This window comes from Lycorma delicatula, chromosome 3 (genome assembly GCF_047948215.1).
Source record: "Lycorma delicatula isolate Av1 chromosome 3, ASM4794821v1, whole genome shotgun sequence".
Classification (NCBI taxonomy): Eukaryota; Metazoa; Arthropoda; class Insecta; order Hemiptera; family Fulgoridae; genus Lycorma; species Lycorma delicatula.
Window position 1 is genome coordinate 85,311,075 of NC_134457.1, and position 22,841 is coordinate 85,333,915.

At 28.1% G+C, this 22,841-nt stretch overlaps 1 protein-coding gene across 1 annotated transcript in view; it reads left to right on the forward strand.

The window, feature by feature from the left end:
- The window catches only part of hop (tyrosine-protein kinase hopscotch), a 92,564-nt gene extending 70,670 nt beyond the window's left edge, over positions 1 to 21,894 (forward strand). Inside the window, exons 10-17 of the mRNA XM_075360114.1 lie at positions 615 to 762; positions 4,453 to 4,581; positions 6,332 to 6,438; positions 8,419 to 8,583; positions 9,579 to 9,722; positions 11,511 to 11,678; positions 15,771 to 15,940; positions 17,372 to 21,894. Of these exons, the coding sequence (XP_075216229.1) occupies positions 615 to 762; positions 4,453 to 4,581; positions 6,332 to 6,438; positions 8,419 to 8,583; positions 9,579 to 9,722; positions 11,511 to 11,678; positions 15,771 to 15,940; positions 17,372 to 17,681 (1,341 nt within the window). The 3' untranslated portion in view covers positions 17,682 to 21,894. The remainder of the gene's footprint in view (positions 1 to 614; positions 763 to 4,452; positions 4,582 to 6,331; positions 6,439 to 8,418; positions 8,584 to 9,578; positions 9,723 to 11,510; positions 11,679 to 15,770; positions 15,941 to 17,371) is intronic.
- Positions 21,895 to 22,841: the final 947 nt, after the last annotated feature.

Below are 22,841 nucleotides of genomic sequence, written 5' to 3' on the forward strand. Positions count from 1 at the left end.
CAAAAAATCTTATGAGAACTGTTTAAAAAAATAAAAATTAGTGCATAATGGATAAAAGTTAAAATAGTTACATACTAGGTAAGAATTAATAGAAGATTAACAAATAAAATTACTTATTTCTTATAACTTCATGAAAGTGTAACTTATGAAAACATAGATAAAATCAACCTAGACAAACTGCAATTCTCTGATGCCAGGCTTAGGAAGAGTATTCTATTGAAATATGATGCTGAGTTTATGCCATACCAATTGGAAATAAATGCTGACTAGTTATGTCCCACACTCTACATGTATGATTAATGCACAACAGCTAATGTGTTTAATATAATTTATTTTTGTAACTGTAGTATTTAAAAGAAGTTTAAATACTTTTTCTCTTCAATTCAGTGTCTGTATCCTAACTTGTTAAGTTTGTGAAAATATTCCAGGAGGCTGAAACCCCAGCAGAATTTTATGCACACTGCATCTATAATAACTCTGTAGTTGAAGATTATCAGTGAAGTGTCTTCTAAACAGATTACAACAGCAATCGCCAAAATTATATTGTAAATTTAAAAGTAAAGATGAGATATATCACTTAATTTAATTTGTTTGAATTTTTTTTACTTTTCCAGTACTATGCCAGAGGAAACAGACTTCATCAACCAGAAAAATGTTCATATGATATTTACAATTTAATCCGCTCATGTTGGGATGCAGATCCAGATAGACGTAAAAAACCACATGAGGCAATGAGAGATATCAATCAAATTCTATACCAAGGTATGAATGTATATGTTGTGAATATTGTTAAGCACTTCATTAAAGTCTTTTTCATAAAAACGTCATTCAATTTAAAAAATTTCAACATTATAATTTTTTTATGACAAGTTGACAGAAATTTCATTACAAAAAGTATTATTTTATTAATGATTTTTTTTTAATTTAAAAATAATCATACATTTTAAATGTTGGGGGTTTCCAATATATTAATATGACAGTTGCGTTCAATTATGGAAATATCATAGTATACGTTGTGTTTGATAGACATTTTCTTAACATAATGAGGATTACATCCAAAGAATGAAATCATGTACTGCAATCATGCTGCAGAGAAGCTTTTCATGAGTGTTTTAGGGTTTGGGATTTAATTCTTACCAAGGCTAAGATTTTTTCATTAAGTAAATATATAAGATTAAAAAATCCAAGATTAAAAAAACATTAGATTTTTTTTCTTATGGACAAGAAACCATCAAGAGCAAGAAAGGATAATGTAACTATTGAGATTGAGAGATCTAATACATTTTTCAAGAAAGAAGCATATTTTCCATACACAGTCCCCAGAGCATGTTTTTACATTTTAATTATGGTCTGAAAGGTAGTTTTGAAGTAGGTTTACATTGTTTATAGTAGTGGTTAGTATGATTATGTCCTCAATCAGACTACGAAGATGCTAATTTTATAAATATTGAGGCCCTGTATTTTAACTTTTTTTAAATAATTCTTGGGAATAATTAGTGAATTTCATTAATTTCCAATTAGTTTTTTAATAATGCCAGTGTCCTATTTTTATATACCGGTACTTGGTCAGTTTAACTTTTTCAATAAAAAAGACTTCAGATTTACATTCTGTTGTTCAAAATAAAATTTCATACAGCATAACATCATTAACATTCTATTTTCAAGTTATGGCTGCCAAAGCATTTTTCCCTAATTTCTTCTTTTAATATAGATTAATACCATATTACATTTTGGTGGACACCATTAAAAAAAATGTTTAAGCCATGTTTATATGAGATTTTTGATTAAATTTAACTTGTAGAATGCATTTTATAAACCAAATGTACTGGTTTCAAAATACTTGCACAAATAAGTTTTATATAGAGTTATTTTTTAATCTAAATTCAATTGTTTTTTATTATTGATTATTATTATCTCTGCCCATACCAATAAATAGATACCATATTACAGTAATAAATCTTTGTTTAAAAAATTATTACTGATCACTTTATATGTGCAGAAGTAACCAGTTTTTAATATTATGTATAAAGGAACCACTGAGTTGATCTGGTGGTAAAATCGTTGTTAATCAGCTGATTTTGAAATGGAAAGTTTTGAGCTTCAAATCGTAGTAAAAGTAAATTGCTTTTATACGGATTTTAATATTAGATAGTGGTGATTATTGGTGTACTTTGGTGGTTTGTCTCAAATTACCTCACAGCTCAGGAATGGTTGGTCCGAGTATATACAAGACCTCATTTACATATCATCCTCATCTAATTGGGCCGTGGAGTTGCTTACTGATCATAAGTTGAACAGATTGCATAAACATTATGAATAGTAAATAATATGTTATGTGTAAATGATCACGGAGTTCATTAAAACTTTGTCGGTAAGAGGCAACAAAGTCAACGAACTACGTTTACAGTTCTAAACATGATCTAACCTAACAGTGAAATGAAAATGGGGAAAAAAATAAGCGTGAAAACATTATATTTCAGTTCAGTTAGATTAGTAATAAAGAATACTTTAAAAAAATATCACAAATTTTGTTAGACATTTTTCTTTTCCATTTGATGAACCGCAGGACTCGTATATGTCATTCTATTAATTTTTTTAAAGTACCTTTATGAATTGCGCCACTTGGTAGCAGTACTTGATAGTACTAGGTAATGTACAAAAACTTAATAATGTACTTGAAATAACAAAATTTAAAAGAAAATATACAACAACTTGTTTTAATAGTAAATGCTGTTATGTGAATGAAAATACTGAAGATGAAACAATTTTTTTTAATTCCCATCACTTCTTTAAAAAAAAATTAAAAGTATTAGTTTACAAGAGATTATACTATTTTTATTAAAAAAGGAATAAATAAAACAGAAATAAATTCAATTGGTAAAATCGAATTTAACAATAAAAATTGAGGGTTACACTTACAAAGTAATAAATACAATTATTACATCATGGATTTTCAATTCGTGAAGTTCATTATACTAGTTTCATTAAAAAAGGAAAAATATGGTATGAAGTGAATGTTATGACTATCAGCATAAAAAATTGTCCATGAAATTCACTTTGTTTGTTCTAAGGCAATAAATTTTAATAATAAATCCATAAGATAATAATCAGTAATTCATAAAAAAAATAAAAGAATAATGTAACAAAACGCAGTAATTTTTATCCAAAAAAAATTACAATGAAATTGTAAACCGTACAGTAAGAGTTTCGCAGATATTATTTCTTCTGCTCAAAAAAAATTTCTGTAATATAAATAAAACTGTTTTTAACAAAACAACACAAAAGGTAGGACACTACATTTCTTTATCAAAATCTGTTAAGTAAAAAATACACGTTAAGTATATGTAATAGACAATAATAGATAATAAACATGTTTAAGCATTCCACATAGTAAGCAAAAAAAAAAAAGAAAAATTTATTACAAAATTCTTACCTGCTCGATTTCATTTATATATAATACATCACATTTACAGAAACAATACAATTCTTATGGTTATTTGTTTAATAAATGAAATCTGGCCGGTAAGAGTTTAGTAACAAATTTTTTTTTTCTTATTATGTGGAACGCTTAAACGTTGTTTATTATCTATTATTGTATATCTATTATGTATTACATATATTTATTTAATGTATTTTTTTCTTAAAGAAAATTCTAAATTAATGACAGATTTTGATAATAGAAATATAGTGTCACATTTTTTTATATCAGTATCCATTACGTTCCACTTCTAGCCGTTGGGTCCTACTATTTAGTGAGTACTAGAGCTTCCTGACAAGCTAGGAACATATGATCGTTCTATGTCATAGATACCATAAGGAGCGGTCATGATTGTATAAGTGACCTTCATTCATTCGATGTTAGAATCATGACCAGAGCAGTCACGTTTCATTTCAGTCCAGATGGATGTTTAGATTAGTTATATTCTTGATAATGTTCATGTATATGTTAAGTTCAGTTCTTGATAATGTTCAAGTAGAATTATGTATAAAGAGAAATTGCACGCAAAGATTCATCAAACACAACAAGGAGTTGTTTTATTTCATCATCAACATCATCTACAGTTCATACTCTCTCTAAAATCTACCATCTTTTCATGGTCCAGATAGTTAAGTCACCGGATCTACCAGTGTCATTTTGTTAAAAATAGTTTTATTTATATTACAGAAATTTTTGTTTTTTAAGCGGAAGAGATGATATTTGCGAGACTCTTACCATTGGTTTACAATTTCATTGTAATTTTTTTTGGATAATATTTAAGACTTATCATATTATCATATCATATTTAAGTTATATTATAAATTTGCTTCTTCCCTTGGTTTCAGATCTCTACAGTAGTTCTGAAATTTATTTCCTAAGATTATTATATATTTTTAGTTATTTCTAGTTTTAATTATTTTTATTTTACATGTATTCTTAACTTCTTATGATGAGATTTATCCTCTTTTTTTCAGTGTTTAATTCAAGGAGAACTCATCCGTATTCTACCATTATTAGTAATAATGTTAAAAAAATATCTCGACAAATTTCTGACACTCCCAGCACAGTCGATGATCTCGATAGCTTTCTTTCAATTTTTGGAGGTAACATTAATAGATTCATCAAAATAATATTGTTATTTTATGAAATTTTGTAATTAATTAAAATCTGTATATTTAAGATTTATGTAGATAATTTGAGACCATGATTTTCATCGGTTTTTTAACCACATTTACCATTACGTTCAATGCTCAACAATTTGTATAAACTTTTTGATGAAGGAATGATTAATTTGTTCTATTAATTAATCAGTCAGATTGACATTAAAGCATTATAAAATAATAATTTAACATACAAATCTGTAGTCTAATCTCTTCTATGTTAGAAGAGCCATACATATGTAACACTACAGATTTGTATGGCTCTTCTAACATAGAAAAAATTAGTTGATGTAGGCTTTTTATGCAACTTCCGGAGAATAGTGTAAAAATCAAAACTTATTGGCTTGAGACAATTATGAATAAGTTCTAATCTCCAAGTAGAGGAGGTCACTTCCTGGTGATTAAAATGTATATAACAAAACATTCAGAAGATGACACGTATAAAAAAAAAAAAATGTTTATTAAATCAAGTGAATGAGAAATATATAGTGTAATCTTGGTGTAACAAGCTGATAATATTCAAGATGAAAACTTTGAAAAAATGAACTGAACAAACAGACTAGGCGCAAGTGAATTTGTGAGAAGTTATTTAAAAAAGGAAGGAAGAATGCACAGCATAAACAAAACTAATTTAAATGGCACAAAATCTGAACCAGAACATAAAATATCTCATTCTATTCATAATAGGTTCAGTGTGATAAAGAATATTGATAGCACCTTTTATATTTTATATGTGTGTATATATATATATATATATATATGTATAAAATTTTATATTTAAATTCTATTTAATAAACCACCTAGTAGACATATCTTACCTTAATTTTTCATGAAAGTACTTTCACAAGATCCCACATCCTCAGTATGGTTGAAATAATTCCATTATTGCAAAATAAAAATTTTAAATAATGAAAATTGCATATTAATTTACACAAGTGCTGCTATCTTTTGCAGTTTTTATAAGAATGTCTCCCTCAAACACTGATTGATGAAAACTTCAACGGATAGATTAAAGTAAGGTATGTTTTATCTCAATATTCTTTACTAGGTGGTTTATTTAGTAGAATTATTATTATCTATTATAATTATAATAGAATATAATTTAATAGTATGGAGGAATAATATGAATCTTAAAAAGATTCATTTCAATAAAATAATAAATCAAATTATGTACTTTATGTTTATTGAATTCAACAATTATTATCTTTTAACTTTTATTTTTGTTACATTAAAGGTTTTTAATTATTTCTGGTTTGGAGTGAGACAGCACCCTACCTGGTATAGGTTGGATAATTTTAAACTTATTTTGAGTAGCTTTTTAGTTAATGGTAATTTAAAGTATTACCAGAGGCTTATTATTTAATAGGGAGTTGGTAAAGTCTTGGCCTGTTAGGGCACTCCATAGGGTACCGGTGCCCTTGTAGTTAAATGTGTTTGTGATCTATTTTATTTATTCTGTATTGATAAAAATTTGTGTAAAATATTTCCATAAAAAATCTCATTTGATATATGGTTTCCATATACAATATTAGAGGTTGTGTAATGAAATTTTAATTTTTCAGTAAATGAAATTCCCAAATGTTTAGTAGATAAAAAAGAAGTAGAAAAGAGGGCTTAGCTAAATTATTCCTTTCTATTTTTGTATTCTTTATTACTGAATTAAGGTACTAAAGATAGTTTTTTTTTTTTACAGGTAATGCTAGCAAAAATAATAATAACTTACCACTTCTGATGGGCGGTGGATCAGTTAATGAAAAGGGCAGTTGCAATGAAAGTACCTGGCTGCTTGCTGACTCTAAGGTACAAATGTTTTTATATATATTTGTTTTTCCTTAAGAAAGTGAAGATTTGCTTTTAGTTCAGCTAATCAGCTTTTTTAACTCGTGTATAAATTTATATTTCCCAACCAAATAGTTGTATGTGGTACGATTCACTCCTGTAAATTTTATAGGTGTTCTCAAGAATAACAGGCATCCTATGCCTGGATTTATAGAAAAATTTCAGAGTGGAATGGTTCACTGTTACTCTGCCCTAGGCTAAACATATTATATTGTAGCCTGTCAGCTTACTGGAATTAATGTTATATCAAGCTATGCGAGTGAACCTTCAGTCTGTTCATTTTAGGAACATGTTGTATAGTAAACATTACTATCAGACAAAGAAAATCTCCCAATGTCGCTTGTATTTTGAGTGATTTGCAAGCTTCATATCTATAATAAGAAATAATTTTACATGTGCAATGGTGTAAAATATATAATTAAATAGCATTATGTATTTGATGGTTCTCCAAAAGGTCTGTTTGATATATATATATGTACATGAGGTCTCTTTAGAAAATAACCGAACGTTTTTAATTATGCGCCAATGAATATATTTAGTGATGTCCGGTTGGCAGCACTGTGTTCCACATAACCTCCTCTCTAACCATATGTTCTTGGATTGTTGATGTCTTGTTTAGTTTTTTCGTGTTATTTTTGTTTGTGTACAATGTGTTTAAGTGTTAAGTAACGATTTTTGTAATATGCGACTTTTTGATGATTCAACTTTTGTCTCAGAGTCATAGCCATAAATCCAGCTTTTGTCTTCCATTATGATTCTTTGCATGAATGTTTCATCGTTATTGGCCTGTTCAAGAAGTTGTCGACAAACGTCCACTCAATGTTCTTTTTGCTGTGATCAAACGAGAACAAACTTTGCTGAAACTCGATGCATGTTCAATTTTTCAGTCAAAATGTCATTGCATGATCCAGTTGAGATGCTAACCTCTTCTGCAAATTCTCTGACAGTCAATCAGTGATTTTCATGCACCAGATTGTTGATTTTCTGAACATGTTGGGTGCCAACAGTTGAAGTCAAAGGTCTTCCTGGTTGAGGGTCATCTTCAGTTGACTGACGACCAATTTTAAATTGTAACATTGCGTATGATCCAGAGCATCATCTCTGTTAGCTTGTTTCAAAGTTGAAACGTTTCTGTGAAAGTTTTCCCAAGCTTCACACAAAATTTTACGTCATGTCATTGCTCCCAAAAATCGCACATTATAAAAATTGCTACTAACACTTAAACACATTGCACTCAAATAACAACAACATGAAAACTAAACGAGATATCAACATTCCAAGAAGATGTGGTTACAGAGGAGGTTATGTGAAACACAATGCTGCCAACATCACTAAATATCTCTGTTGGCACGTAATTCAAAATGTTCAGTTATTTTCTGAACAGACCTCTTGTGTGAATATATATATATATATCAAGTCATACTGATGTATGCATGTTTACTGCTAGCCCAAATACCACATAGGTACTCAAATTTTGAATTCAGTTTGAGTGAGAAGCAATTCATCATCCTCCTTACAGCCCAGATTCATCATCTAGTAATACCATCTCTGGAAGGGTGTTCAAATCTCTGGCAATAGAATATTACCATGATGTGATTCAGAAGTTTGTGAAACATTACGTGAAGTGCCTCAATTTTGTCAGGAACAAGGGAATGTGCAAAAAGTAGGTTAAAAGGTGTAATTTAAATTGTATGTTATACAAAGTTCATTGGTTTTATTTTTTTATTTGTTATAAATAAATTAAATTACTTTCTGGATCGCCTTGTAGAATTCAAGTTTAAAACTTTTTCACATTTATTATAAATTCGACCATTTATTTGTTAGTAGTAAAATAACTAATTTATAGATAAGTTTGTATGAGAGGCATTGTAGTGTATGTGTCTTTTTTTAAACTGTAAACTGTTTTTTTTTTTCATATAAATTATGGAATTTGTCTTACAGGATGACCAGTCTTCTCCTGATATGTCATCAACAGTATTTTCTGTACAGTTTGATATTCCAACTACTACTACTACTTTGGATAGTATGGCTAGTATAGCATCCATACAAAGTATTCTAGAACTGGATGGAGAGTATACAGTAATCCTTGATGGACGAATAGGACAGGTATAAAATGGTGATTCTTGTATGAAATTTGTCTATAAATTCAAAATATCTGAGTTTTGATTTTAATTAGCAGTTTAACTTTCAATTAACTTGCAGTTTAACATTTGCAATTCTACCTACTGTAAAGTCAATCTTACATGAACGTAAGTGTTGCATTTATTATTTTTTTTTTACTTGGATCTTTTACTAAAGTAATTGGATTTTTAATTTATTTTCACTTAATATGACTCATTTAAAATTTGCAAACAAACTGTTAAAAAAAGCTTGCATAGAATCAGTAAATATCTCTGCTTTGTTTATACCGTAATACCCTAATGATAAACTGCCCTTAGTTAATTAAATAATTTATAATAAAAATTATTCTGTAGTAACTTAATTGTTTTCACCTTACTTATCAAATTTGAGAGTGAAGTGGTTCACTGTTGCTCTACCCTAGGCTAAACATATTATATTGTAGCCTACCGCCCTACTGAAATTAATGTTATATCAAGCTATGCGAGTGAACCTACAGTCTGTTCACTTTAGGAACATGTTGTATAGTAAACATTACTCAGAGAAAGAAAATCTCCTGGTGTCACTTGTATCTTGAGTGATTTACAAGCTTCACATCTGTGGTAACGAGTAATTTTACATGTGCAATGCTGTAATTAATTTAATGTTGGTAAAGACCTTATCCTTGTATATGTTGGAAAAACTTTTTCATTAGGATAAAACAGAGAAGAAAGAGATGATCTTACGATAAATTGTAAATCCTAAAAAGCACCAAGCCATGGTCTTAATTAGTCTATTTTACATGCTCCAGTATGATGATAAAAAAAGAAAATTAATTTCAGTGAACTATGAATATTGGGGTGGTGAACTATGAATATTACTCATATAGAGTGATCAATGATAGGTTAAAAATATATTAACTTAATAAATGAAACCAGTTTCTACATTATCAACTTTTAGTAATGTATTGAAAAAATAAAGTTTTTTTTACATTATGCATTCAGGGTTTCTATGGTGAAGTTTATAAAGGAAGGATGGACCCAGTAGATGGAAACGGTGAACAAAAAACTGTTGCTGTAAAGAAACTTAAATCAGGTTCAATAGCTACAAGTCTGTTAGACTTTGAAAGAGAAATATCTATAATGAAGGTACTATTTATTATCTATGTAAATTTTTTAGTAATAATAATTATGTTTTATTTATAGCTATAACAAATTTGTACTTTTTTCTAAAAGTACAAATTTCTGTACTTTTAAGTTAAATAACTCAATTGTTATCAGCAGAGATTGACTATAATAAATAAACAACTAGATATTTAACAGTGAAAAAATTTCTAAATACGGAATACAGCAAGTAACTTAGTGAATTATAAATAAGTTTGTAAGTGTATTATTAATAATTCATTAATGAAGTAATTAAAGCATGCTTTCTGTATCTGAAATTTTTGTTTTGAATGAATAGAAAGTAATACAAAATTAAAATTGTGACGTATATACTGTGTGTACACTGTACATACTGTGTGCAGTTACTACATGGGTAGTAGTACTTAATTTACAGACACTTAATTTGGGTAGTAAGTACTCCCACTTATATTTTCAAGGTTGTTTATAATAATTTACCAAGACGATAATTTTTCTCTTTCAGATAATCATTAAACTTGGCCCTTGACAACCCATTTTAAACAAACTATTTCTTTCAAAGCTATTTGAAAATCAGGCTCTCTGAAATAAAATGAAGTATATCTTTTTAAGATATCCACATTACAAAGTGAACAATTAAAATTTTAACTAACCAAGGTCTATAATTCAAATTTATCGGTTCACTTATGACATTAAAAATTCATTGAATGTATGAAATGTTTCTTTTTTCTTATATAATGCCGTTCTCCCAAATTCAAATCAATCCTTAATGGTGTGGATGTCCAGTACCCCTAATAGTTTTTACTGTGGACAAAAACTGCCCACATAATATGGGATATTATACTGGAAGGTAAAACTGTTTAATGAAAAATCTTTGCAATTTTTTTAATTGATGATCTTCATCCCCTTAAACCTGAGTCAGATAACTTGATGAGTTTATTTATGGCATTGAATAGCTTTGTCTTAACATTGAATGTTATTTACCTATTGTTCATTATACCCTCAAACTGAATTCAATGATTCATTGGCAACTGACAATCTTTCTGTTAGGTAAGGCACAAATATCATTATTAGCATTAAAATATTCTCCAGATACTTATACCAATTAAGAATTCTATGCCTTTGTCTATTTTGTTGTATCCATCACTTTTTTCTAACTTACTGCGGTTCTGAAAAATCACTATCTTGACTTGTTTAAATTAACAGATAGATTCAAAATGTCAAATTAATTTAAAAGAAGAGCACCCAGAATGTTTGCATCTCCAAAAGAGATGTTGTTTTTAAAATACTTTAATCAATTTGAGCTTTAATCTAATTAATTTAATTAAATTTAATTACATAGATTTGAGCTGACTTGTACTTTTGCCACAAAAATAACCTTTTTCAACATTTGATATGTGTCTATGTCTGTTTGTCTTCCTTCTTAGTTTAAAGAAATTCTTTACACATTCAAGTCAATCATGTCTACAGTCACTCAGTGCATTAAACATTAACTCAATAAAAAGAAACAGTATAAATAAATTGCACACAATACTAAGTTCTAAATTCATTCGTTTTTTATCACTGAGGAACTTAAGACCTTGAATCTTTCCTGGAAAGTAAGTCCATTGTAAAAAATATGTACTTAAATACAAAGTATTGTATCACATCTTTTTAACAGGACATTTAAATTTTAAGAATTTTAGCTCAGCATTTGTGGTTTAAAATACTAATTTTGAAACTCAATTTGTTTATTGTGACTTGTTTTAAAAATGTACATTTATAATATTTTTATTTAAATTATATTATTTTTTGCAGAGATTAAAGCATCCAAATATTGTTGAAATTAAGGGAATTATTCAAGAACCAGAAATAAGCCTTGTGATGGAATTTGTGCAGCATGGTTCATTGCAGTGCTATTTAAAAATTTACAAAGAAAAGTTGAATCCTGAAAACCTCCTTAAATTTTCACTTGATATTGCTCAGGTTTAAAATTTTACTTCATTTGTTAATTTTAATTTATGTATCATATAATGTTCAGTTTGATTTTTATTTTATCTTGCACATTCTACACATTTATATAGAAAGAGGTAATTAACACAGACCTCTTAGCCATTTAACAACTGCTTTTTGTTTAATGAAGCAATATTATTTTACGCAAATTACCAAAAATGAGAAAACATTTAAAATAAGTTAAATATGTGTAAAAGCAATGAGTTTCTTTATATATACTTTCAAATATAAGTGCATTTAGTTTCATGAGTGGGCCAAGAAGAATCAATATTACTTTGTATTTTACTGAAAAGCAAGACAAAATACTTATTCTCTTTAAATGCTCAAGACATAAATTTTGAAAATAATGTTTAATGTATACTAATATTAAACATATTAATCTATTTCTTCAACACTAGGGTTTATTCATTTTCCATACCTTCCTCATAGAACTCATACCTATAAATATAAATACACATAGAGAACACTTGCTGACACCTCTTCTTGATGCACCTGTTGTTGAATCTATATTAATTTCCCCTTTTTTTATGCAGCTGTTGACTTTGGTTTTTTTTTGCATTTAACATTCATGTTCTTGATAGTTTTTTCAAAGAATAAAAGTAAAGTTAAAAAGTAAAAAATCATACTGCCCTAAATATATTATTTCAAAATATTATATATATATATATATATATATTATTTCATGTAGAGCAAGTTCATACATCACCACTTTTACAGAACCTTTTTTTATATTTGGAGGTTACTTTTCAAAAAAGTGTTTTAATTGCTTACTTTTGTAGTATGAAAATATCAAGGTATTGTTAGAGGTTAATTTCTGAAGTAGAACTGATACCTGCGTAATGTGTATGCATAATACTGCATTAGGATAAAAGTATTAAAATTGGATTTTTTTAACAAGCCACTTGTAGAGCAAGATTCTCACTGATAATGTTACAATTATGAAATCAAAAGTTATTCTTAGTGTTTCAGAAGGTGTAATTTTATGTATAATTTTTTTTTTAATTGGAATATTAACAAATATATTTTATTGCTTTGAAGGGATTAATAAAATTAGTTTTCCTGTAATCTATTGTCATACATTAGCTGTTGTTTATTGAAATAAAAATGTTTATTTCCAATTCAGTAAATATGTGACCAGTATTAAATTCAGTTACATCAGTAGCATATGTTGTTTTTCAAGAGGAATTATTGCTAAAAACTTAAGGTACACTAGGTTAAGGCATAGTATATTAGGATCATTCAGAAATGATCCTAATATACTACTCGGCCTTGCACAGGCTGATGCAAGTATGACCGAATGACTGCAATATGTGTCAGGTATGATCCTTTAGATAGGATGCTATTAAGTTTCAAAGGCGTGCATTTATTTATTGGTTTTTGTCGAGTAGATCAAACAAGTTTTTTATTTTCTGAAAAATTGAAGTTCAAGCTGTTTAAAACTTTAATTTTAAAAGGTTTGCCCCCCAACAGACATACAGACATATAAAAAAAGCTAGATTCCACTTTAAAGGAATCTTCCTTTTACTTTCATAAAAAGGTGGGCTGCTGAATTTAATGTGGTTGTACATCCGTTCAAAATTATGAATGCTTTAGACTCCCAAAAACCACTATGACCAACAAAATCATCATTAAAATCCACTATGCCATATTAAATAATTGCAATTGAAGGTACACGAACCTGCTGACATCGCAAACATCTGATAGATTGTTTCCGCTATGTTTGTTTTGGGTGTGATAAAACTTTCTGCTAGATGGGTGAAGCATTTGTTAACAATCAGTCAGAAATGCATTTAACTGAACACTTCTTGAGATTAAATACGATTCTGCTGAGTTTCTTTGATGTTTTATAAAGTAGATGTAAAAAGGATTCAACATTACACACCAGAGACCAGTGGGCAGGAGTAGATGAAAGTGTCCCAAAAAATGTGAAAATGATTCCATTTGCAGAAAAAGTTATGGTTATGGTTTTTGGAGATTCTCATGGTGCGATGCTTGTAGACTACCTGGTAAAAGACAGGACCATCACTGATTAAAAATAATATGTTTCACTAATGGAGTGATTGAAAGTTGCTATTCAAGATAAATGTCCAAATCTGGAAAAATAAAATGCTATTTCCTCACAATAATACACCTGCATACTGGTTTTGGCTGTTGCTGCAAAACTTCATGACCTTTGCTTTGAAGTGCTTCCATATATTCTGTATTACCAAATTTGGCTCCCAGTAGTTACTTCCCAAACCTGAAAAAATGGCTCGCTGGATGCGAAGATTAACTTCAAATTATGAGATCAAAGCTGAAACAGCTTCATATTTTGCTGAGTTGGACAGTTTGTATTATACTGAAAGTATTTAAAATTTTAAAAATAATTGATCTAAATGAATCAAATTTGCTGGGTAACTATGTTGAAATATAAAAAAATAATTTCAGATAATCTTGTACTTTCTTTGTTTCTTTGTAAGACCAAGAACTTTCTGAGAAACCCTTTTATTGCATAGAAAGTTTAGTAAGTATCTGTTTAGTGAGAAATTTTCTTTTAGCAAAGTTAATATCTTTTCATAAAGATTTTTCTTTGCTTATACTTTGTCTTAAGTCAGTTTGATGCTTTACTTTCATAACAGTAGTATTTAGAAAGTTTTGATAAAGTATCTTCAGGAAATTTCTTTAAGAATGTAATGTTAGGGTACCACTTAATTTCTATTGATTATTTAATGATGATTATGGGCATGTCAATTAAACAACTAATAGCAAATTCTTTGAAATTATTATATTTATTCTCTACATTACTAGCATGAAATGTATATTATAGCTTAAATTTATATTATATTATACATAAGAAAAATTATCATTGGTTAGCTTTACCCCACGGTCATTGTAACTCTTCCTCTGTTAGATTTGATACTTACAGAATAAATGATGCACCAATTCAATTCAGAATATCTTAAAATGGTGTTTGCATTTGTGAATTATTTCTTTATTATTAATTTAAAAAAATAATACAATTGTTAAATAAGCTTTGAATGCTTTAACAGTAAAAAATATACAAAAAAAAATTAATTTCAACAGTACATCAATAATACTAATGTTTTGTGACAATAACATGGTTTATATCAAAAAGAATGATCCAATTTCAAAATCATAAAACTTTTGCGACCACTCAAGACGATAGGTTCTTCCCACAGCTAATTTTTAGTGATTAACCAAGATTTCATTTAAGCCGTAAAGTTTCAAATCAGAATGTTCTCATATGAGGACTTGAGAATTCACACAAGATTATACAGCAGGAGCAAGATTCACCAAAAGTTAATATTTTTCTCCAGTTTCATTTACAAAAATTTATAGCCTTTTCTTTTCTAAATGAAAAATTAAATGTCACCTCAATACTGGATAAGGTATATGGAAGCCCAAGACTTGGCATTATAACTCTTGGCTCCCAAGAGCCCCAGACATTACACCTTGTGACTTTGTCTTGAGGGGATATATAAAACAAAGTTCCACTACAACATTACCTGCTGATTTGGGTAATCTGAAAACCAGAATTACAGCTTCAGTAACTTCTGTTACAAAAGACTGTGTGTAACGCATTGCAGAAGAATTCAGCTACCATCTTGATGTTATCTGTACAACAGATAGAGACATAACATTTATAACATAGCAAGTGAAATTTTAAACATATATGAATAGTATGCAGTTTGTCTTGTAATTGTAACATATTTTTATTATGATATGTATCTATTTAAAATCAGGTCATTCTTTTGTATACATATTTTATATAATGTCTTATCCTTTCATTCATTTCATCTTTATTAAAATATGTAAGCAGACAAATTTTCTATGTTACAATAAAAAAACATAAAACTGCATTTGGTGTATGCTTGTGTTTGGTGTTATGTATAATTAACTAGCAATGGTTATTTCATAAACTTCATAATTATGTTTTATAATATAATATGATTTTTATTAGCATTTGATCCCAACCCTATAGTAATAATTATCTTATTTATTATACACACATTTTATGCATTTCTATTCTTTATCATTAATTATTTTTTTTTTTTTTTTATCAAGGGCATGGAATATCTTGGAACAAAAAATATTGTTCATAGAGATTTAGCTGCTAGAAATATTTTGGTAGCTAGCGATAATCAAGTAAAAATATCTGATTTTGGTTTGGCTCAAGTTATGGGAAGTAATAACTATTACATTTTGAAGACTAGTCGTGAACTTCCTGTTAAATGGTATGATTAAATAATAATATTAATTAAGTCAGTTACAAAATTTTTCTAGTATTCTTTTGTTTAAAAGTAATATTTTTTAATATTTAACTTGTTCATTGCTGCATATACCCACCCACATATCTGTGGTTTGGGTATTTCTTATAACATCAATTGTGACTGATTTGATAAGTTATGATTTTTTTTGTTTGTCACCATACAAGTCTCATTCAATAATAAAGAGATAAATGTCAACAGTGGAGAAACAATTTAATAGTATAAACAAAACTGTTTTGACATTCAGGTTGGCATTCCTGTCCTAGAAAATACTAGCTGTTCAAAAAAAATGTCCATTATTATAACATCTTTTGTTTTATTTCAAAATGTTGGCTTCACTTTAAACATGTACTGTGGAAGAACAGGATGCTCTGATAAAATTTTTATTTTCTGAAGATATAAAACTGGCGAAATTTACTCGCAAACAGTGTAGTAAAAAATATATTAACTTTGAAGATTTTTATAAGTGGATGAGTAGTTTAAATCAGACAGAGCAAGTCTTACTGATTTTCATTGTAATAGAAGACCAGTGTAGGTTTTGACTGACACTTGGTAAAATCATATTAATGATTTTATTCACCAGGACTGTTGCTTAAAAAAATTGTTGAAATATGTAGTGCAATATCACATTGTCCGTTCCATCACGATAAGATACATTTCCACAAAACATGTTTAAGGTGAGTCGAAGACCATAGACTAAATATTACCAAAACCCTCAAATTCACTTTTTTCAGAACTTAACACATGTTATAGCAGAAGATAGTAACTGATTTTTAGATCGCATGATAAAGATACTTGGATTCATCATTTTGAGCTGTCATACAAACATCATAATATAAACTAGAATCATCCAGTTTCAGTTGGAAGGAAAAATTCAAAACTTGTGTCAGTTGGTTACGTGATGTAGCAGTGTTTTGGATCTATAAAAGCCCAGTTTGTTGCAATTTTTGACAAATAATGTTTGTTTCTTGACTATCAGAAATATTATTAACTTCCATAGTGCATGTGGTTTTTGTCTTTCGTCTGTTAGATTTTGGGTTCAAATACTGATCTGGCTTGGCATTTTTCCCATAGAATAAAAATTATTTCTTATTTTCACTATCAATAACTGTAAATGGATGTAGTACCTTACTAGCTACTTAAAGAATAAATATAAGTAAATAAACTTGTACTGGCCTCTAGAGAGATTTAAAAGTCACATCAAAACTTCAACATTTGTTAATGCATGGCAGTGAACAAATTTTGTGCTTATAAATTGGTATCTCAGACATAGTTATACTACATTTCTCTAAAATTATTTCATAGTTTTTTCCCAGTATTAGATATATTTTGTGTCATTGTGGAAATGTTTTCTGCATATATATGCAATATATAAGATCTGTATTATTTTTATTACAGGTATGCACCTGAATCATTAGAGAGTGGAAAATTTTCTACACGTTCAGATGTTTGGTCATATGGTGTGACATTATTTGAAATGTTTTCTTATGGTGAAGATCCATGCTTGAGTGTACTTAAGGATGATTCTGAACTGGATCAAGCTAAACTGTTAATGGCATTAAAAAGTGGAGCAAGATTACCATGCCCTCCCACATGCCCACAAAATATATATGTTGATATCATATCTCCATGTTGGAAATATGATTCCCATATGCGTATAAGCTTTGCAGAACTATCTGAACAAATTAAACTTTTTCAAAATAGCTGAATTTATAAAAATAAAAAATTAACTTAAAGGTAAATTAGCTCTCTTGTTTAAATACACATTGATTATTTGTGTAATCTGCATATGTTTATAGATTTTATAACATCAAGAATACAATTATTTGAATACTTTCAATTTATTGCATTAAGTTCATTGACAAATTTGAGAAAATGTGCACATGAATATGTTAAAAGTTGTTATCAGCAGTCTGTAAAATAAGCATTATTAAACTTTAATTTTGCAAAGATTTCTAAGAAAGTTTAGGCCAAATTTTTCTCTGGCAAAGTATCTGGAAAAAATACATCTTATCAGAGGAACTCCCTCTCGGGGTTATTGTCCCCTTCTTTTTCTTCTCCTTTCCTTATTATTTAGTTCATCACTTGGTTGGATGTACATCATGGGAATTAGGTCAGCCATCACCCAAGTTCCATCTGAGATATTACATTAGCAGCACCTATTAGTAGCCCACAGGGCAACCACCAGTTTATTAGAGCTAAGTAGGACTCTTTACTAATGGAATTGTCTGTCTCAGTATCATATCCAGAAATTGTACAAAAAACCAAAGTAACAGCCAGTTTGGTAAAGCCAGATCTGTTGTAGTCAGGTCTGTTGTAGTCTTTAAATTTCATATGGAAAAATGACTGGAAACTTTATTGAAGTCATTTCAAAGATGTTGACATCTTGGAATGTCAACATAATCAGAATGATATTATTATATCTAGTATAAAACGTAATTAATTTCTTCTTAGATTATTTAATTACAAAACTTTTATAATAAAGCCATTTCACAGTAGTTGTTTTAAAGTTATTTTATATGGAAACCAGATTTGCAGATGAAAGTAGCAATTGTTTTCTGTTAAAATGAGTGATCAATGACAGAAGATCTGAACTGGAAAAAGTTGTTTCTTCCAGTGTTTCAGGATGTTCTGTGTCTGTTATTCAGTAATTTTCTAGTTTGCTTTACAGCCCATGTATCATTCACTTTATTTTTAAGAATTTTTATCAAAATGTAATTTTGACCTGAAATTGAATTCAGTTGACCAAGGTTTGAACAGAATTAAAATTAAATGAACATTATCTACATGTAGAATCGTACATGTATACATGTTGGATATCTAAATTAGTCCTTTTAGGGCCAATTGGAACTTTTTTTTGTCTTTCACCAGTTTTGGTTATATAAATATGATCTATAAAAAAAAATCATGCTGGCTATTAAGTGCTATGAGACCCCAATATACACCCAAGTCTGAAAAATGTAAAACATAATGAGTGGTTTCATTTGCTACATTCAGGTTCCTAAGCTCTAACTCATTTTTAATGGCATTTATCTTTTTTAGCAAAAATATACATACTTCCTAACTGTCATATAATAAAAATTCAATTTATAAATACACATTAATGATGTTATAAACTATTATATCAACTATAGTATTTATTTTGTTAAAATGTGAATTGAGGAATAGTTTTTATTACAGTTGCTTTTTTTTTAAGTCAGGTTAACACTTATCCTAAAGACATTTTTATTTCATTTTCTTTATTCATAAGTTTTCTGTTGTATGATATGCTTTTATTAATTCTTAGCAGCTATATTTTAAAACTAAAATTTAAGAAATAATATATTTTTATGACATCAGTACTATATGACTGTATTAGTCATACTGCAATGAATACAAGTATTGTGATCTCTAATATTTTATGTGCCAATAATTAATGTTTTATTTTCTTAATACAACTCAGAGAATTAAAAAAATTTCTGAACTGAGAAATTTTATTATCAGTAGTAGTAGTAGTAACATTTTTATTTACTTTGTTAGATTATTCATAGATGTACCGATAAAACTTATTTTTTCATGTGAATTTTTATGTTAGATGTTATTTTTATCAGTAATAAATAAAAAACTGATTTTTCTGTTAATCATGATTTTTTTTTCTTTTTAAAAATGTTTATATATAAATTTAGGCTGATATACATATCTATGTGAACATTCAGGTAAGGTTCAAAGTTTACTTAAGTTGTTTTACCAAAAATTTACAGAGTTAAAATTTGTCAGTACATTAATCTGAACTTTTTGGTTAAATTGACTGTGTTTGTTAACATTTTATTGATGATTATTTTAACAAGAAATTTCAAGGTAATGTGCTGTTCAATTTTTTTTAAATTTGTAATGTTTCTGGCAAAAAAAATTTTTGGACATTCACTTTAAACAACGCTTGAATGTAAACTAAACAGCAGACACTGTAGTTAATCTGATTTGATGTAAAAAGCTTTAAATCTCAAATACTGCATTCATGTACAATTCTGATGTACATTTCCAGTTGGTAGATAGCCCTTTTTTTTTTAAATGGCTATACTTTGTACCATTATGTTACACAATTTCCTTTAATATAAAATTTCATGACTTAATTTTTTTGTTAATTAGCTTAATAATCCTTTCCCACCAATTAGATGTATTACCCTCAGCGCACTGAATACTGAAAGAAATCATTAATTCCAATTGAAGTTAAATCATTTAATATATCAATTAATGCTCGACACTAATAGTAAAGATTTTCATTTAGTCTTAGCATTATAAAAAATTGATGCAAGTATGCTCTACATCCATATCATTTATTTTTTTTTTTTTTGGTCAGCACATAACTGAGTAACCATTTTTAATGGAACTTCTTTTTACCATAAAATTGTGAATTGCAAGTGAAATGTTTGTAACTATGATTGAAAAATATTTTATCTTCTAACACCAAATAATTTATGAGCATTCTGCATTTTAATAATAATTGTTTTATTTTAATTTGTTTTGCTGATCTGTTTTTCTGCAAACATAAAGTTATGTTTAAACAAAATAATTAAAATGTAAAAAACAAAACACAAAGTTTGCAGTAACATGCAGAAACATTTTTGAGATTTTAAATATGGTCCTGCCTCCTCCCTCTCTTTAATGAAATAGTTATTTTTTTATCAAGAGATCCGTTGTGCATTTAATAGAAGTTATTAATTTTTTTTTTAATTACCTATATGGTTTTATAATTTTTCTTTGTAAAAATAATATTTACTACTTCCATGAGTCTGTGTTGATAATACATGACTCATCTGACTGAATTCAGAAACGACAGTAATATTTTATAAAGAAAACAGAATCAGAATTTTACTACTGTTATTTTTATAATAGGAGGATTATCTTATCTTCAAAAAATAAGGATTGAAATTATTTATTTTCTTATGTTCTTTCTATCTAATCTATTTTTATTAATCTCAATAAATAAATATAAAATATAACAATAGTTTTAAACATCCACCAAACAAAAAAATAGTTTTATGAAAAAAGAAACACATTTGTGCTATTAAACTGTTAATGTCAACTAATTCTTAATACTGATTGTTCCAAAAAGACACAATATTATTTCTCTCTTTCTTGCACAGTAGTCGCAGGTTAGTTATATTCGGTAATATTTGTCTTCCATATTTTATCACTGCAATAGTATTATGTTGCTTATTTATTGTTATATTTTCTGAGCTCTTTTTTTTAGTAAAAAAAAAGGTTATCTCATTTTGTTAACAAAACAAATATATCTCTGTAATTAAGAACAAATCTGAACTATTGGCAGTCATGCAGAAAAATATAATTTTTATTAAAATAATGTATTTTGTTAAGTTTTGGAGAATTTAAATCTTATTACAATGATATTTTATCAAATAATTAATATTTTTTGTCAGCATAATGATAGCATTATTAGTAAAAAAGAAATCGTATGTTATTACATATTATTATCATTAATAGAAATGATTTTAATCAGTTGTTATCAATAATTTTTACACTTTGTTAATTTTTTTGTTGTAAAATTATAGTGGTCATACTTCTTGGTTAAACAATTTAAAAGTTTTTCTTGTATAATGTCATTTTATAGAAATTGTTTTTTGCCTTGGCAATATATATTATTAAAAATATACTCTTCATTATGTGTTCATTAATTCAGTATTAAGTTGTTTTTTGCTGTTTTTGTTTTTCTTAAAAATTATTTAGTTTCTCTACCTCTTAATGAGCATCTGTTCATCTTTTTTAGATCCTGACTGTAATTATAAAAGCTTAAATTTTGTTAACATTGTTCCTCTGAACACAGTTTATATGATCAAAATATGTTTAATTTGTTTACTATATTCTTATTTATATTTCATTTTGTTGTTAAATATATGTTTATATACGTTATTTTTTAATTAAAATATTAAATAAATGTTCAGCTTTATATTATTTTTATTCCTGTCTAAAAGTAGCTTTGTTATTTTGTTAATAAAGCATATTAATCTGTATTATTAGTTGTTTTGATAACATGATGAATATACAATTTCAAAATGAATATAAGTTATGTAATATTTCTCAGCTTTCATATACAGTAATCATACATGAAATGAAAGAGCCTTTCGCTGGAAAATGTTAGTAGGAAAGATGACGACCCCCCAATAGAAAGTGGTTTCAGTTTTCAAAGTGTGAATCTGTAATTACTCTTCAACATGCGTTACATTTGAAGTTCTGTCGTGATCCCCTGACCGACAATAACATTCATAAATGGTATAAACTATTTGAAACCACTGGCTATATTTGTAAAGGAAGAGTACAGGAAGCTGACTGTGTCCAAAGACAATGTTGAGCGTGTAAGAGTCTTTTATGTATAATCCTAGGAAATCCATTAGGAAGGCTAGCCGCAAATTAGCAATTCCAGTTACGTCTGTATGGAGGGTTTGAAGGAAATGCTTACAACTGCATCCATATCGTTCACAGCTGTTACAAGCTCTAAAGCCTACAGATTATGATTTGCGTGCTAGCTTCACAGATGAAATGATGTACCATGACAATAAAGACTTTCTTTATTGTGTCACATTCAGTGATGAATCAACATTTCATGTTAATGAAAAAGTAAACACTCATAATGTAAATGATACTCCTCAAAACTGAACGTTTTTTGTGCTGTATCCCGATGGCAGGTTTACTAGCCGTTCTTTTTCACAAAAGCAAGTGTGTCTGGAATGAACTATCTTGATATGCTACAACTCTTTCCTCAACTGCAATATGAATCACAGAACTTTGGCAATAAAGTGGTGCACCTCCTCACTGGCGTAACGCTGTACATGATTGGTTCAATGCAATTCTCCCTGACTACTGAAAACCAGTT